Raw genomic sequence first — 19,384 nt, forward strand, 5'->3', positions numbered from 1 at the left:
CTGGTCACTCTGCTCCTGTATCTCCATTTGGATTGGACTATTTTTGTTATCTATTTTCTGTCCATATTCTCCTGACCAAATGAATCGCTTTATATTTTTCCATATTGAACTTCATCTGCTGTTTGTCTGTTCATCTGACCAACTTGTCCTTTTTGAAATTTTAGATGACCCTCTTCACCGTTCACCATGCTGCAGAATTTCGTATCATCATCAAATTTTGAGCTTGTGCCTTTTCAGTAAAGTCTAGGACACTAGTATCCAAAAAACAAGTGTCCCAACACAATCTGGTAATCTCCACTCCAAACCTACCTTCAACCCAAAGAAAGCGTCCATTTATCAGGGCTCTTTCCTGTTACTCAGCCAATTTTGTATCCATGTTGCCATTGTCCCTTTTATCTCATGAAGCGAGAACTTTGTGTTCAATTCGGCTACGTGACACTGATGTATGACTTTTGGGAAGTCCATGGACACTACATCAACATGACTATCATTAATCCTTTACCTCGAAGCAAAAACTCTAGCTGATTATTTTAAAATGATCTGCCCTTAAGAAAATACATTTATTAAGTATTCCATTTGCACAAATGACTTATTAACATTATTCAATTTACTATTTCTCCACTTCTCCAGTACTGAAGTTAAACTCAACAGCTCATAGTTACTGGGATTCTCTTGACACCCTATTTGGAACAAGCGTATCATTTGTAGCTCTCAAGATTTCTCTCACAGGGCGATGTTTTAAAAATTATGGCCAGTGCTTCCACAGTTTCCTCTTATCCCTCTGTATTCTTGGATGTATCCAATCTGGTACTGTTGATTTATCCATTATAAGTTCTCACATCCTATCAATTACCATTTCCACATCAATTTCAACTGTCTGCCATTCGTGAAAATGAGGATGTTGATGGTCCCTAACTGTCCATGTCTTTGTAGCCACATGTCTCATAGTAAATTGATATTTCTGCGTTTTTTGATTTAAAATTATTAATTCATGTTGTACTAATTCCTTCACTCTTTTTTTTTTGCTCAGTTGGAGCAGGCAAGCTTCATTACATTGCCATTACTGTGTTAAAACTTGCATGTCTTCATTGTTTCCCATTGAAAGCTGATTGCTCTCCTCTATAAATTCCTCGTACATATCCTTTTGACGGTAGGGTGTCCAGAATTATACCCACTACTGCACGTTTCCATGGTAGGATGACTCATTCGAACTCCAGAGTCAAAAACCCTTGGAAACACTTCAATTCATACTTTTGTTTTGGCCAAAGGCTTTTACAGAATAGTCAGTACTTGTAGCAATTTTTTGTTTTAATGGTCACTTTATTGTGCATACCTAAAACTTTTTTTATCTCCTTGATCAGCTACAGCCTTGTATTTTTACATTTTATATTACTTTGGGCTAGGTTTTAATAAGTCATTCAGCACAAACCAGAAAGTTTGATGTTTGATTTGTTGCCTGTGACAGGACCCATGATGGAAAAACCTGGTAATACCAGTGCAGAACAAAACTGCCTTAAATTAACCAAAATATTATTTCTTTATGTATGTCTGACCTGCATGTTCTGCAACCTTTGTACTTTTCCAAATATATCATATAAGTTCATTCTTATTTATCTTATCATTAATATTTTATTACAACAATCCTAATATATGGCACAATAATTTGAAGAGGAATATAAGTTGGTAACTGCCATCTCAGATTTGAGATATTTGGGCTTCAACTGTTTCATCAGCATTTAAGAGTGGAGTTCAAATGTATATTGGGATTATTTATTATATTGCTAAGAGAAAGTTAAAGTCTTCTGGTAATGATGTATGCTGCTAACTTTAGTTAAATTTTGTTTCTAGGTGGTACACACGTTTTTTTGGGACAAGTGGAGATGCTGCTCCTGCTTTGAGTCACTACTCCTTAACGCATTACAAGCAATGGGAACAAAAGATTGATGATTGGCAACATCCAATTTTAGAAAATGGGTAAATAGTGCAAAGTTAAGCATAAGACAAATTTGATTTTACATATAAACTTGTCCTTTTGCTATTATTTTTTAAAATAGGATAATTCATTTTATCCACTTCCTAATGTTTAAACCACCTGTAATCAGTTGTTTAGAAGACAGTGAAACAATATGCGTTGTCTAATTTTGTCCCCTACATGTTCCACAGTGCAAGCATTTTATGCATCTTCAATCAAATATTTGTTTGTGCAGCCTAAAATGCAGGTTGAATGTTGATCTCATCAGAACTTACAATTGTTATTGGTTTATCATTATTTAGTGGAACTAAATTGGTGAATGTACAATTAAAATGGCATGTTCTTGATTATGTATTTATTCTCCTGACTGTTCATTATGCACTAAATAACAAATGAGGTCTCACTTAAACTTTATATGAAAAAGATTATTGAACCATTGTTGTTTGGAAAAATAGAGTTGGAGCAAAAGTAACGAAGTGCTGGAGAAACCCTGCAGATCTGGCAGCCTTCTATTTCGAGTGTGGTGCTAGAAAAGCACAGCAGGTCAGGCAGCATCTGAGGAGCAGGAGAACTAATGTTTCGGGCATAAGCCCTTCATCAGCCTCATCTTTGTACCTTGTAGCCTTTGGGACTCAACATTGGCTTTAACAATTTCAGATTTTGAACAGACACCTCCAGGTTTGTTGCCTATGCCCACATCCCTAAATCCTGACTCCAATAACCCATTTACACTTCTCATTAGCACCCTACTCAGTATTAATCTCTCGATTTTAGCAGAAATCCCTTTCTGTCTCCCCCTCTGTCCTCCCCTGGCACTGACCAAACATTTTGACTTTTGTTACTCCACAGATGCTGGCAGATCTGCTGAGTTTGTCCAAGACTTTGATTTCGTCTGATTTTGAGCATCAGCCGTTCTTTGTTTCATTGAAAAAGAAATTGAGGCTGCCAAAAACAGGTTGAAAAATCAAACTTTCAGATCCTAATGCAATACATAAACTTTATTTTCTCAACTGAGAAATATGTTAAATACATATTTTCCCCCTTTAATTTCTATTCTTCCGACCTTGAGAGAATACTATTTCTTTCCCAAGTTATAGGAACAGCAAATTTCTTATGTTACCTTAGCCAAATAAACTAAATGTTTCGGCCTAGAAAACTGAATTTTGGAGTCTGTCCTTGCCTGATATAACTGTTAAACTGCCCAGTTTTGGACAATGGACTATATTACAAACAGCAGCCCTTTGTTTTCAGTTTTGCTGAGTCTAATTAGGATTAGCTAATTCAACATTGCAACTAACTATTAAATCATTAGGGAAGGTTTTTTTTGTATTTTCGTTTCAAATTGAATCATATGTTTGAGTAATTTACATGCATTGACCAACAATTACCAAATACATTTGGCAAAGTAGAAATAGTATAAGTGAGGACAAATGTGTAGGTCAACGGTTAAAGCAGTTTGTCTGGAGGAGGTACTGAGCAAATACTGTAAATAAACCAACTTGGAATGTTGCTGACGAGTGCATCCGTTGAAGAACTATAACAATAATATTTTAAATATTCCATATTAATGCACCTTTAACTGAACCAGTCCAGTCCATTCCATACCAAATGAAATTTTGCAGGGCAAAATCGTAGTGTTGGAATTTTATTAGCTTTTATTATTTGCTTCCATGAAGCTTTATAAATTTGAATATATTGATGTTCACAAATTGATAATTTGTGAATACCATCATTGTTTCTTAAGACAAATCTTGAAGTGCTCCTGAAGTGAACACCATCTCCATCCCCAAATTAATTACAAACCAAGACAGAATGCCCACTTTATTTAAAGAGAATTTCCCTCCTTATGATTATCTTCTGGTTAACTGACTAGCAAGTTTTTATGGAAATGACCAGACCTGCATTTATACACTTTTGCACACATGTTTTGCACATATTTATTACAAATAAAATCCTTTCTTTTTAACCTGAAACTTTTTAAATTTGGAGTATCTGTGTTCACATTTTTCTGTTCCCGTTAATTCAACAGCCAATTACCTGACTGGTACAAGTCAGCCTTATTTAATGAACTATACTTCATATCTGATGGAGGAACAATTTGGCTTCAAGTGACTGGTGATTTAAATATAACAAATGGCTTGACTGATCGGAGGGATCAGCTTCCGCCTCTACCCAAAGTGATGAAGGATTATGGACGGTTTGCATATTTAGAAGGTAGATACACTGTTGACGTACTGTACAATGTTGTTACACTCAGAATAACAATCAGTTTTCCCTATGCCATCATCAGTGTGAGAGGTTCTATCATCTCGTGGAGACTAATCCAGACATTTTGTTTTGCATAATTTCAGTATTAAATTTGACTAGAAGTTTGATAATGTTTTGTTTTCCAAACAGTTTACATTGAAATTGCCACATATAAGAGGGAGGCATGGTGGCACAGTGTTTAGCACTGCTGCCTTATAGCGCCAGAGATCCAGGTTCAATTCCCGCCTCAGGTGACTAACTGTGTGTGGAGTTTGCACGTTCTCCCCATGTCTGCGTGGGTTTCCTCCCACAGTCCCAAAAAATGTGCAGTTTAGGTGAATTGGCCTTGCTAAATTGTCCGTAGTGTTAGGTAAAGGGGTAAATGTAGGGGAATGGGTCTGGGTGGGTTGCTCTTCGGGGGGTCGGTGTGGACTTGTTGGACCGAAGGGCCTATTTCCACACTAAGTAATTTAATCTAATTAAAATTAGACAATCGACCAAATGAATATTTTGAAAAATACTTGGTCAACAAGTAAATCCTTCTGCTATTCCCTATTTTTTTGGTTTCACTCTGTAAAATCTAATGGAGTACTTCCCAAACTTTTTCCTGACATAAATTCATTTTAATGCTTCTCATATCTTGTCCAGCAATAATAATTCTGGAATTACAAGACATTGTTTCCATTGGGTGGATGGCTCAGAGGTAGTTTTGTGTTTTATATTGAAGGGTCCTTTTCCCTTAAACTCATTGGCATTGTGAGTCATAATTTTGGAAACTCTGATCCAATAAATAGACCAATTTGTAGGAGGCATCTAATAAACATGGAACTGTTCTTTGCTACTGAAATGACTACCTAGTTGTGCATAAGGAATCAAGTGTTGTAAAGTGTCAATTATTTTTTCTCATGCACTGTAGGACAGGAGTATCGAATGTACAATACATACGATGTTCATTTTTATGCGTCATTTGCACTAATTATGCTATGGCCCAAACTGGAACTTAGTCTGCAGTATGATATTGGTAAGTTATATCTTCTCCATTTGGTGCATTTTACAAGAATAATACTGTTCTGAATGTTTTATGGGGCTAAAGTAATTGCCTGGTCTTGAGAGTTCTTTTCTTTTCTGGGATGTGATCATTTCTGGCTAGGCCAATACATATTGTCCATCCCTAATTATCCTGAAAGGTGGTGGAGCCAGAACTGTTTTATAGGTATACGACAAAGGAAAGAGTAGGGCCCATTAGGGACCAAAATGGCAATATGCAAATGGAGCCAGAGACATAGAGATCATCTGTATTTACAATCTGTTTTATAAAGATGAAGTAGGTCTAGAAACTAAGGAGGGGAGTGTGATATGATTGAAAAGGTCAGCGTTGATGGGGAGGATGTGTTAGCGTTTTTAGCAGGCTTGGAAATAGCTATGTCCCCAGGCCCAGATGATATCTATTTCATGCTTCTTTGACAGGCAAGGGAGGAGATTGTTCAGTCTCTAACTTTTATTTTCTAATCCTCTCTGATCACAGGATGCTGGAGGACAGTTAATGTAGCGCTATATTCAAAAAAGGTAGTAGGGATAATCTAGCAAATTACAGGCCAGTGAGTCTAATGTCTACCAGCTATGGAAGGAAAAGTATTGGGGGAAGGAAATTGAGTGACAGAATTAATCTCCATTCTCCAGAGGCATGAATTAATCACATGGTCAGTGTGGCTATTCAGGGGGATATGTCTGAACAAATTTGAGATATACCGAACTTCAAGAGGTGAGTGTAGTGGCCATCATTGAGGAAGAGGTGCTGGGGAAGCTGAAAGGGGGTACATCACTCAGACCAGATTGGCTACACTGCAGGGTCCTGAAGAAGATAGCTGAAGAGATTTATAGAGGCATTGTGGTGATTCTTCAGGACTCACTGGAGTCAGGGAGGGTCGTAGAGGACTGGAAAATGGCTAATGTAAAACCGTGTTTAAGAAAGAGAGGCAGCAGAGGGGAACCTATAGATTGGTTAACCTGACTTTAATCATTGGTAAGATTAAAGAGTCCATTGTTAAGGATGAAATTGCTGAGTACTTGGAAGTGCATGGTAAAATAGGGCTGAGTTATCAAGGCTTTGTCAAGAGGAGATCATGCCTGACAAACCAGTTAAATTCTTTTGAGGAGGTAATGAGTAAATTAAGGAGAACCATTGAATGTGATCTGTTTGGATTTCCAGAAGGCCTTTGGCAAGTACTGCACAAGAGGTGCTAACTAAAATAAAAGTCCATGTTGAGGGCAAAATACTGGCATGGATAGAGGATTGGATGATTGGCAGAAAGTGAGGATAACAGGATCTTTTTCAGGATAGCAGCTGATGCATACAGGGTAGTGGATTTTTCAGAGGTCGGTGTTGGTATTGCAACTATTCATGTCATACATTAATGATCTGGAAAAAGGAACTCGGGCCATTGTTGCTAAGTTTGCAAATGACAAACATAGTTGGAGAGACAGGTGGTGTAGAGGAAGTGGTAAGGCTGCAGAAGATCTTGGACGTGCTAGGCAAGTGGGCAAAGAATTAACAGATGCAATATAATGTAGGAAAGTGAGGTTATGAATTTTGGTATGAAGAATAGAGATGCAGAATATTTTCTAAATGGGGGAATGCTTTAGAAATCTGAAGCATAAAGGGACTTTGGAGTTGTAATTCATTAATTAATTAAGGTTAATATGCAGGTTCATTCTTAAGTTAATATGCACTTAAGAAGGCAACTGCAGTGTTAGCATTCATTTCAAGAAGTCTAGAATACAAGAGCAAAGAGCAGTTTTGGGTCGTGAATCTAAGGAAAGGCAGGTTTACAAGAATGATCCCAGGTTTGATGGGCTTGTCATATAAGGAGCAATTGAAGCCTCTGTGTTTATACTGAATGAAGTTTAGAAGGATGAGGAGGAGTTCTAATTGAAACTTCCAGAATACTTATAGGCCTGGATACAGTGGACATGGAGAAGATGTAGGAGAGACTAGTACCTGAGGTCACAGCCTCAGAATGAAGGGATGACCCTTTAGAATTGAGTTGAGGAGGAATTTCTTCAGCCATAGGGTGGTTAGTCAATGGAACTCATTGCTGCAGAGTGCTGTGGAGGTCAAGTCATTGAATGTATTTAAGAGAGAGTGGTTCTTGATTAATGAGGGAATCAAGGGTTATTGGAAGAATGCAGGAGAATAGGGGTTGAGGCACATATCAACTGAGATCAAAAGGTAGAGCAGACTTGATTGGCTGAACGGCCTAAATCTGCTCCTATATCTTTTATGGTCTAAGGAGGTTATGGAGGGGTTGTATATAATGGTAGTTGGGGCACAGCTGGAGAACTTTGTACAGTCTGGTGGCTATACTGTAGGAAGAATGTCATTGCACTCTTCAGCTATGAAGAGAGACTAGATAGGCTAGCGTAGTTTTATTTTGAATAAGAAGGCCAAGGTGAGACCTGTTTGAGGCATACAAAACTACAAAGGGCGTAAGTACGGAGAAAAATTTTGGCCCTTGGAATATTCAATAACTAGGGGCACAATTTTTAAGATAAGTAGAAGGAGTTTAAGAAGGGATTTGAGGAAAAATTATTTTGTCTCGGCAATTGTGGGTATCTGGAACTTGGTGCTGGAAAGGGTACAGAGGTAGGAACTATCAAGTAAGTAATTGCATGACCACTGTATTCTGTACCATTACTTACAAAGTAAATAAATTGGTGGGTTTACAGCGGATTTTGCCTAACTTGCATTGCTCCAAGAAGCCAGGACAATGTATGAGGGCACATGTGGTCAAATCATCACCACAAGCCTGTGATGAACACTCCATCTCAATTGTAAGGCATGTGGTTTTCACTAGTGGAAGAGATTTGCATGGAACCTGAGAATATTGTGCAAATCCAAAATTTGGCATAGATTCAGATTTTTAGTGATTTGTATATGGGTAAGTCATTGAGAGTTGCTTACATATTGAAAATTCAAAGCAAATTCCTTTTTCTTAAAGCTGCTGCTGTACTGAAGGAGGATAATACACAGCGAATACACTTGATGAATGGTAGATTGGCAAAAGTGAATACGTCAAATGTAGTTCCACATGATATCGGAGATCCGGGTGAGATTGCTGCATTACTTCAGTGATAAAATTAAACTTGTAATTTGTCAAAGCTCAACAGGAGCAAATAATTTTTTTTTCTTTTTCCATATAATAATTTACTTTTAAGAATGCTTGTCCTTTAAAAGGATTGCAATTTCTCTTTGCTGTTTAATTTGGCATAATTTTATTACTTTTTGCTTAGCTGGAATTCTGCTATTGTTTTTCTATAGTTTATTTTAACACATTGGTATCTATAGGGAAAATGTATGTAGGCATGTACATTTACATTAAAGCATTCCAGTACTTTAAACAGACTCTCAGAAATGTTTATATATGTAATTGTGCCTACACTGGTCACTTGTGTGTATTCTCAATTCCAGTTTCCTATTCTTTCCAGTGCCATCTAATATTTTCTTTAAACACTTATTTCATATTTCCCTCGCTGTGGTTGCTTGTCCATAGTTTACTAATTTGAATGAAGAAATGCTTTCTTTCTATATATTTTGCTCATTTGACCTAGTGTTGAAGGCATAGTGCTCTCCTTTCATGCTGCTTTAAGCTGCCTACAGACTTTGCAAGCTTTTGAATAGCATTTGCTGTCATGTCTGAACATATGCACTGTCTGACTCTGACATGAGTGTTTCTTAAGTTATCTGGAAAACTGAGATACATAGTCTAAACTAGGAAGTATTGGTTATAATATTTAATTTGTGTAAAAACCATAAATGGAAAGGGAAGGAAAGATGATATTTAGAGACAATTGGAGTTTTCCAGTAGTCTTTTTATCCTATGCTTCTATTCATGTAGCCAGGACTGTGTACATTTTTCTCTTTATTTGGTATCAACATGTCCTCTCCTGTACATAGCTTGCTGTTAAGTATACTTCAGTGTGTTTCCATGATGACATAACCTTTTCATTTTGGGCAACAGTTTTGTACATGACATTGCAATGTACTCTGGAACAGAATATTGGACTGGTATTGATCAACATAAGTCTTGGTTTCCATTTTGAGCAAGCCAGGGAAGTATAGACCAGTAAGCCTGACATCGGTGGTGGGCAAGTTGTTGGAGGGAATACTGAGGGACAGGATGTACATGTATTTGGAAAGGCAAGGACTGATTTGGGATAGTCAACATGGCTTTGTGCGTGGGAAATCATGTTTCACAAACTTGTTTGAATCTTTTGAGTAAGTAACAAAGAGGATTGATGAGGGCAGAGCAGTAGATGTGATCTATATGGACTTCAGTAACGCGTTCGACAAGGTTCCCCATCGGAGACTGATTAGCAAGGTTAGATCTCACAGAATACAGGAACAACTAGCCGTTTGGTTACAGAACTGGCTCAAAGGTAGAAGACAGAGGGTGGTGGTGAAGGGTTGTTTTTCAGACTGGAGGACTGTGACCTAGTGGAGTGCCACAAGGATCTGGATCCTCTACTTTTTGTCATTTACATAAATGATTTGGATGTGAGCATAAGAGGTACAGTTAATAAGTTTGCAGATGACACTACCGTTGGAGGTGTAGTGGCCAGCGAAGAGGGTTACCTCAGATTACAACAGGATCTTGACCAGATGGGCCAATGGGCAGAGAAGTGGCAGATGGAGTTTAATTCAGATAAATGCAAGGTGCCGCATTTTGGAAAAGCAAATCTTAGCAGGACTTGCTAAGGTCGTAGGGAGTGTTGCTGAACCTTGGAGTGCAGGTTCATAGCTCCTTGAAAGTGGAGTCACAGCTAGATAGGATAGTGAAGAAGGCATATGGAATGCTTTCTTTTGTTGGTCAGAGTATTGTGTACAGGAGTTGGGAGGTCATGTTGCAGCTGTACATGACATTGGTTAGGCCACTGTTGGAATATTGCTTGCAATTCTGGTCTCCTTCAACATCGGAAAGATGTTGAGAAACTTGAAAGGGTTCAGAAAAGACTTCCAAGGATGTTGCCAGGGTTGTAGAATTTGAGCTATAGGGAGAGGCTGAACAGACTGTAGCTGTTTTCCCTGGAGCGTCGGAGGCTGAGGGGTAACCTTTATAGGTTTACAAAATTGAGGGGCATGGATAAGATAAATAGACAAAGTCTTTTCCCTGTGATCGTGGAGTCCAGAACTGGAGGGCATGGGTTTAGGGTGATAGGGGAAAGATATAAGGGACCTACTTGGTGACTTTTCCACTCGGAGAATGGTACAAGTGTGGAATGAGCTGCCAGAGGAAGTGGTGGAGGCTGGTATAATTGCAACATTCAAGAGGCATTTGGATGGGTATATGAATAGGAAGGGTTTGGAGGGATACGAGTCGGGTACTGGCAGGTGGGACTAGATTGGGTTGGGATATCTGGTCGGCATGGACGGTTTAGACCAATGGGTCTGTTTCCATGCTGTACATCTCTGACTCTATGGCTTTACTTAAGATAGACACACTGGAGAATTGGTGATGAAAGATTGAAACCTACAATCTGTTGAGTGTGGCTAATTCAGGTAGAAAGTGCAAAAAAGGTTGGTTTTGCGCACAAGCTTTGAACTAGTTATGGCTCCATATTCTGCCTAGCATGCAGTAGGAAACTGGAGTTCCTCACTTCCTCAAACACCATAATGCACCCTAGGCACTCCTTTTAGATGGTATCTCCCCGGAGTACCATAAATTATATAAATTACATGACCTGTCAAAACCTGTTGAGGTTAACTCACAATGTGGTCTCCTCTACGTTGGGGAGTAGAGGTGCAGGTTGGGTAACAACTTTGCAGAACGTTTGCATTTTGTCCGCAGAAATGACCCTGAGCTTCCAGTTGCCTGTCACTTCAATATGTCACTGTTCTCTGGCCAACATCTTGTTCTGTTGTTGTGTCTTAGACTTGCTTAATGCTCCAGCAAAACTCATCACAAGCTGGAAGAACAGCACCTCATTTCCTGCTTGAAAACTCTATAGCCTTCTGTACTTTGAGTTCAAAACTTTTGGGGCTTGAGCGCCCTCTCCATATCCTTGCCTTATGTCCCACATGCCAGGCCTTGTCATCACATGTGAAAATGTGTTGCTGGTCAAAGCACAGCAGGCCAGGCAGCATCTCAGGAATAGGGAATTCGACGTTTCGAGCATAAGCCCTTCATCAGGAATGAGAGAGAGTAGCCAAGCAGGCTAAGATAAACGGTAGGGAGGAGGGACTTGGGGGAGGGGCGATGGAGGTGGGATAGGTGGAAGGAGGTCAAGGTGCCTGCTTGGCTACTCTCTCTCATTCCTGATGAAGGGCTTATGTTCAACGTCGAATTCCCTATTCCTGAGATGCTGCCTGGCCTGCTGTGCTTTGACCAGCAACACATTTTCAGCTGTGATCTCCAGCATCTGCAGACCTCATTTTTTACTCGAACATTTTAACCTACTGCGAATCCTCTTGCAAGGATGCCTTCCTTGAAGAAGCTCTCTTCCTCCCTCTACAAGGATTTCAGTGAGTCTCTCTCACTGCACCCCCAGGTCATCTCCTCTGCACAGAAACTCTTCAGATCACCCTCACCTTGACCTCCTTCCACCTATCCCACCTCCATCGCCCCTCCCCCAAGTCCCTCCTCCCTACCTTTTATCTTAGCCTGCTTGGCTACTCTCTCTCATTCCTGATGAAGGGCTTATGTTCAACGTCGAATTCCCTATTCCTGAGATGCTGCCTGGCCTGCTGTGCTTTGACCAGCAACACATTTTCAGCTGTGATCTCCAGCATCTGCAGACCTCATTTTTTACTTGTCATCACATGAGCTGCTATCACTAACAACCCACTGTCAGTCATTAATGGTTCCTTCTAGCAATTATTCATTCTCCCAAGCTGACCTTTACCTAGCTTTTTGTCTATCCAACATTTTTTCTCTCTCTCTAGGCTCCATCTCCACCTTTTGGTTACACCACCACGTCCTCCTTCTCCCTCCACCAATATATACCAATCTCTTCATCGCTACAATCAATTCTGAAGAAAGGTCACTGGACCTGAAATGTCCAGTACCTCCACAGATCCTGCCAGACCTGCAGAGCTTTTCTGGCAATTTCTGTTTTTGTTAAAGACTACTTTTGTTCACCACAGATCTAACTGAGATGATCTCAATACCTCAAATCAAATAAGACTATGGAAAATTATTTTGTCAACAAAGCAAATTACGAATATGTGAATCCTAATGCCTGTGAACTTTATGAAAGCTAAAACACAAGATCCAAGTTAGGGTCGTGTGCTTTAAAAAATCCTACTTCATTCTGGGCTCAGCCTTAATGCACCAAAGAGCGATAACCTCCATGGATTTGTTTAATTCAAAGAAGGCACAATTCCTAGACAAATGTCTTTACCTACCAAGAATAGGTCCCTATACATGAATATATGTGGCTTCTAAACTGTTTTTGTTAAGAATTGCACTAGTACAAACTTTCAGATTGTCAATTGGCTTGCAATTAGCTCGTTATGTTTACTAGGTATTATGTTTACATAGTCATTCTATTGACTAGGCATACTTTTTTTTTGAATTGTGAAACTTTTGTGCATCCTCTATGGAAATTTCTCAACCTTTCACCCTTTTCTTATACATGGTAAAATATTGCTTCTTTTGAAAATTGGCATCCTTGCATCTCTCATGATGAGTTAAGCTGAAACGACATGTCAGCATATCTCCTTTCTCAGCAGTATTGAAGTTCTGTGCCACAAAGCCACAGTCTGTAGCTTTCATAAAATTGATGGTCAGATTTTCTAATCAAAGTCAAAAAGCTCAATTTAAGAATTAAATAAATGTAAAATGTCTAAATGCGGGAAGCTCAGACTTTCATGTCTGTAGAATGGGTATGCAAATTAACATTTTTGATTTGGATTTCATTTTCAGTCAGTAGATTTTATATTGACTCCAGAAAATAAATGAGTGGAATACCAGTTGACCAACATTTTCGATTCAAAGTGATAGCAAATTACTTAACTATGGAAGATGTTAGTTAGTGGCTATGCTCTTGGAAGAAAGTACAAGGAGAGCAGTGCCCGGCTGGGGAAGGCTGCTGCCTTAATGTACTGCTCAGTTTTTCCTTGTAGAAACTAAAATAACTTAATCAAAAAAATTGTTTAAATCATTCCAGTTAAAAATGTCCTTCTTTATAATTTTTTTTGCTAGATGATGAACCATGGGAAAGAGTCAATGCTTATTTGATTCATGATACAGCCGACTGGAAGGATCTCAACCTGAAATTTATTCTACAAGTTTATAGAGACTACTATTTAACTGATGATCTTACATTCCTTAAAGACATGTGGTCTATCTGCCAGGTAGAGATGGTTCAATAAGTCTTTTTTTAAAATTGTTTTCAGTTGTTCTGTATAAAATAACTCTTTAAATATCCTATCTAGGCAGTCTAAAAGTTTAAACCATGGGTTAAGTCAGCTATTTAAATAGCTCACAACCTATAATATGAATTGCAAACGTGGAATTTGGGTAAATACATAATGTTAACATGATAAATGAGGAAGAAAAATATTATACTTGAAAGGTCTTGGATTCCAAGCGTAGCAACTGATGTTCTTTTGAAAAGCAGATCTATAATTTTATAATGAAAGTTACATCACGCTGTGTTTGTATTTGGAGATTTTTGGCTTTGTGGGAATTTTTATAATTAATATTACAATGTTGCTATTAAATTCCATTAAACTCAGTAGTGACCATACTAACAGCATAAAGTTGTTGAGAAAATAGCTTAGAATTAAAAGCATGCCTAAAATGGTGTTTGCTACAGACCACACTTGCTGCACATCATGATTCTTCAAGATGTTCCATTAAACATTCAAGCATCATGGAATAGCTTCAGTCATGAGAGTCTGTGCAATTACTTAATCATATTTAGGTAGGTGATGGAATATAATGTGGGAAAATGTGAAATTATACACTTCTGCAGAGAGAATAGAGGAGCTGGATATTATTTAAATAAAGAGACTGCAGAAAGCAACAGGACAGAGATTTGGGAGTCCTCGTGCTTAAGTCAAAAAAAGCTAGCAGACAAGATCAGCAAATCATACGGAAGGCAAAGAGATTGGAGTATGAAAAGTAGGGAGGTCTTGCTAAAGCTGCACAAGGAGTAGCCACACAATGGCTGGAATACTGTGAGCAGTTTTGTTCCCCTTTATCTAAGCAACAGTACACTTGTATTGGAGGCAGTTGAGAGAAGATTGACTAGATTGACTGACTCTGGAAACAAAAGGATTTTCTTACAAGAAGAGGTTGAGTAGTTTGGCCCTGTACTCATTGGTGTTTAGAAGAATGAGAGGTGATCATATTGAAGTCTAAGATTTTTAAGCAACTTGATAGGTTAGATGGGGAAAAGTTGGGAGAGTGTGGGCATAATCAGAATAAGGGATTGCCCATTTAACACAGATGAGGAGAAATCTCTCTCCTCCTGCAAGATATTGAATGTAAAAGTCTTTTGAGGACTGTTCAAGGCTGAGATAGACCGTTTAATCCGTAAGGATTTCCAGAGTTATAAGGGCAAGGCAAGAAAGTGGATTTGAGGATTATTGATCAGCCATGATCTCATTGAATGGGGGATCAGAATCAGTGGGCTGAATGGCCTACTTTTGCTACTATGTTTTATCATCCTGTGGTGATGTTAATAGAGCTACCTATTGAACCCAATTACAAAGCATGAAGAGTTCATGGTGATTCTGGAGCGAAGCCTTTGACTTTGCTTAACTAAGAAAATGATTTAGTTTTTCCAGAAATCTGGTAAAGAAATCAGAATTACAGCTCAGCTTCATGCCAGTTGGTTTGAGAAATTTCAAATCTGTAGAGAGCTTTTAATCTGCTAATGGATTTTTTTCTCTTTCCTATGTTACAAATAATCTCACAGGTTAGAGGAAATTCCATTTTTAACACTGCTATACCTGTTGCTTTAGAAGTGGCCTATTCTGAGGTGTCAATTATTTAGTCTCCTGGAAGATTAGAGAAACACATTGGGGCATGTTATTGTAAGGTATCTAGGTCATGCTATGATATAACTAAATATTAGGTAATAAGTTGCTGAATGTGAGCAATGTCATATCTTATTTCCAAGTAAGTCTAGTGATGCTGAGCCTAAGAAAATATCAAGTGCTTTTAATGCACTTAGATTCCCCTTTAAGCAAGGGGAGCGAAACTTACACAGAACGTTGGTGGCACGCTGGCACAGTGGTTAGCACTGCTGCCTCACCATACCAGAGACCAGGGTTCAATTCCCGCCTCAGGCGACTGACTGACTGTGTGGAGTTTGCACATTCTCCCCGTGTCTGTGTGGGTTTCCTCCGGGTGCTCCAGTTTCCTCCCACAGTCCAAAAATGTGCAGGTTAGGTGAATTGGCCATGCTAAATTGCCTGTAGTGTTAGGGGCAGGGGTAAATGTAGGGGATGGGTTTGGGTGGGTTGCGGGTCGACTTGCTAGGCTGAAGGGCCTGTTTCCACACTGTAAGTAATCTAATCTAATTTAATCTCAGAACTCCAGATTCAGTATAACTAAAACATCTACATTATATCCTGCTCATCATATATCCTGCACTCTGACCGTCTTGGCCTTTGCAGACTTTCCAATTTGCTGCCTCTCCTACCCTCTAACACACTCTCTTGCTGCTGACCATCTAAGTTTTGGCCTCTGCTACCAGACTCTTCTCTTGCCATTTTTAATGCCAAACCTCCTGCTCCTAACTGTTGCTTATCCATTTTTCTCTCCTTAACACATTGGCACCAATGATATAGCCAGGAAAGGGATTGAGGATCTGAAAAGTGACTACAGAACGCTAGGTTGGAGGCCGAAGAGCAGGACGAGTAGGATAGTGATCTCAGGTTCGCTACCGGTACCACAAGACAGGTGAGGGACATTCAGCGAGTGCAGCTTAACATGTGGCTGCGAGGCTAGTGCAGGAGGGAGGGTTTCAGAAACTAGACCATTGGGATGCCTTCTGGGGAAGGTGGGATCTGAACTGGAGGGGCGCAAATGTCCTGTGTGGGAGATTTGTTAGTGTGGCTCAGGAGAGTTTAAACTTGTTGGCAAGGGGGTGGGAACTAGAGCTACATATCTGAGAGGGGGGGTAGTTGTGGATGGGGCAGCGACAGGATATAGTGAATCTATCGGGTGATGAAACAAAGGGATCGGTTAAAGTATGTCTGCTTTAATGCAAGGACTGTCATAAATAAGAGTGATGAACTTAGAGCATGGTTCAGTACTTGGGACTATGATTTTATGGCCATAACGGAGATGTGGGTTTCACAGGGGCAGTAATGGTTGCTAGATGTTCCAGGATTTAAAACGTTTAAAAAGAAGAGGGAGGGTGGAAAAGGAGAAGGGAAGTGGTGATCATTGGTAATCAGAGAGTACATCACAGCTACAGAAACGAAGGTCGTTGAGGAAGGTTTATTACTGAGTCAGTATGGATGGAAGCTAGGAACAGCAAGGGAGCAGCCTTGTCATTAGGGGGTTTTCTACAGAGCCCCTAATAGCAGTTGGGAGATTGAAGAACTCATAGGCCAGCAAATGTTGGAAAATTGCAGAGGTAGCAGGGTTGTTGTTATGGGTGACTTCAACTTTTCCAAAATTGATTGGAACTTCCTTCGTGCAGATGGTTTGGATGGAGCTGTTTTTGTCAGGTATGTTCAGGAGGGTTTCCTTACTCAGTTTGGAGAAAGACCCTCAAGGGGAGAGGCCATTTTGGATTTGGTGCTCAGCAATGAGCCAGGACAGGTGTCAGGTCTTGTGGTGGGAGAACATTTTTGATAACAGTGACCACAACTGCCTCACATTCACCATAGCCTTGGAGTGGGAAAGGAGCAGTTAACAAGGGAAGATATTTAATTGTGGAAAAGGTAATTACTACACTGTCAGACAGGAGTTGGGAGCAATTGTTCCACAGACATATGGAGACTGTGTTTAAGGAGTTGTTGCGTGATACACAAGTTTGTTCCTCCTGAGATAGGCAAGAAAGGGTAAGATTCAGGAGCCTTGGATGATGAGAACAGAGGAGCTTCTTGTCCAAAGGAAGAAGGCAGCTTGTGTAAGGTGGAGGCAGCAAGGATCTAGCACTGCTTTAGAGGATTACAGGCTTGTCTAGCAAGGAGCTCAGAAATGGATTGAGGAGAGCCAGGAGGGGACACAAAAAAGGCTTGGCAAGAAGGATTAGGGAGAACCCAAAGACATTTTACTCATACGTGAGGAATAAGAGAATGATCTGGGAGAAGGTAGGGCCGGTCAAAGATAGTGTAGGGAACTTGTGCATGGATTTTGAGCAGAAGGGGAAGCCCTAAATGAGTTTTTGCTTTGTTTTAACGAAGGAAAGGCACCTTGTTGTGAATGAGTACTTTGAGGAGCTGGGATACAAGCGTGACCAGATCAAGATTGATGAAGTTGATGTGCTGGGACTTTGGCAAACATTAAGATTGATAAGTCCTCAGAGCCGGAGCAGATTTATCCTAGGTTGTTCCGGGAAGCAAGAAAGGAGGTTGCTAAGCCGCTGGCAAAGATCTTTGATTCCTCACTCTCCACAGGAGTTGTACTGGAGGATTGGCAGGCGGCGAATGTTGTTCCACTTTTCAAGAAGGGTAGTGGGGAAATCCGTGGCAATTACTGACCAGTCAGTCTTCCATCTGTGGTCAGCAAGGTTTTGGATACAATTGAGGGAAAGGATTTAACACTAATCATGCTATGCTTTTCCAAATAAAGGCAGTCAGCGTGGCTTTGAGAGGGGCAGGTCATGCCCACAAATCTTACTGAGTTCTTTGAGGAGATGCCGAGACAGGTCGACAAAGGTCGAGCAGTGGATGTGATATATATGGCCTTCAGCAAGGCATTTGATAAAGTTTCCCATGGTAGGCTCATTTGTAAAGTCAGGAGGAGGGATACAGGGAGATTTGGCTGTCTGAATTCAGAATTGAATGGCTGACAGAGCGCAGAGAGTGTTTGTGGATGGAAAGTATTCTGCCTGAAGGTCAGTGTTGAGTGGTCCCGCAGGGTTCTGTTCTTGGGTCTCTGCTGTCTGTAGTTTTTAGGAAGGCTTGGTTGAGGAGTGGGTTAGTAAATTTGCCGATGACACGGTTGGAGGTGCACTTCATAGTTTTGAGGGCGATTGCAGGCTGCAGCGTGACATAGACAGGATGCAGAGCTGGGCTGAGAAATGGCAAATGGAGTTCAACGTGGATAAATGTGAAGTGATACATTTTGGAAGATCAAACTTGAATGCTGAATATAGGATTATAGACAGGATTAGATTAGACTTACAGTGTGGAAACAGGCCCTTCGGCCCAACAAGTCCACACCGACCCGCCGAAGCGCAACCCACCCATACCCCTACATTTACCCCTTACCTAACACTACGGGCAATTTAGCTTGGCCAATTCACCTGACCCGCACATCTTTGTGACTGTGGGAGGAAACCGGAGCACCCGGAGGAAACCCACGCAGACACGGGGAGAACGTGCAAACTCCACACAGTCAGTCGCCTGAGTCGGGAATTGAACCCGGGTCTACAGGCGCTGTGAGGCAGCAGTGCTAACCACTGTGCCACCGTGCCGCCCACTTTTCTTGGCAGAGTGGAGGAACAGAGGGATCTTGGTGTGCAAGTGCATAAATCCCTCAAAGTTGCCACCCAAGTGGATATGGTTGTTAAGAAAGCATATGGTGTTTTGGCTTTCATTAACAGGGGGATCGAGTTTAAGAGCTGCGAGGTTTTGCTACAGCTGTACAAATCCCTTGATGTGACCACATTTGGAATACTGTGCCCAGTTCTGGTTGCCCTACTATAGAAAAGATACGGAGGCTTTGGAGAGGATGTAAAGAAGGTTTACCAGGATGCTGTCTGGACTGGAGGGCTTGTTTTACGAAGAGAGGTTTTTTAAGCTTGGACTTTCCTCTTTGGAGAGGAGGAGGAAGAGAGGTGACCTGATCAAGGTATCCAAGGTAATGAGAGGCATAGATAGGGTCAACAGCTAGAGACTTATCTCCAGGGCAGGATTGACTTTAAGTTTCAAGATATTAGGAAGAAGGTATAGAGGAGACGCCAGAGGTAGGTTCTTTATGCAGAGGGTTATGAATGCGTGGAATGTGTTGCCAGCGCTGGTGATGGAAACAGTCA

The 19,384-nt window shown here is 40.4% G+C and overlaps 1 protein-coding gene across 2 annotated transcripts in view; it reads left to right on the forward strand.

Moving 5' to 3' along the window:
• Nucleotides 1-19,384, forward strand: part of gba2 (glucosidase, beta (bile acid) 2) — a 54,278-nt gene that overhangs the window by 21,364 nt on the left and 13,530 nt on the right. For both annotated transcript variants that reach the window (XM_060829671.1, XM_060829679.1), the window contains 5 exons: nt 1,849-1,974; nt 4,002-4,186; nt 5,136-5,240; nt 8,218-8,325; nt 13,420-13,571. In XM_060829671.1, the coding sequence (XP_060685654.1) occupies nt 1,849-1,974; nt 4,002-4,186; nt 5,136-5,240; nt 8,218-8,325; nt 13,420-13,571 (676 nt within the window). The remainder of the gene's footprint in view (nt 1-1,848; nt 1,975-4,001; nt 4,187-5,135; nt 5,241-8,217; nt 8,326-13,419; nt 13,572-19,384) is intronic.

The sequence above is a fragment of the Hemiscyllium ocellatum genome, chromosome 1 (assembly GCF_020745735.1).
Source record: "Hemiscyllium ocellatum isolate sHemOce1 chromosome 1, sHemOce1.pat.X.cur, whole genome shotgun sequence".
Classification (NCBI taxonomy): Eukaryota; Metazoa; Chordata; class Chondrichthyes; order Orectolobiformes; family Hemiscylliidae; genus Hemiscyllium; species Hemiscyllium ocellatum.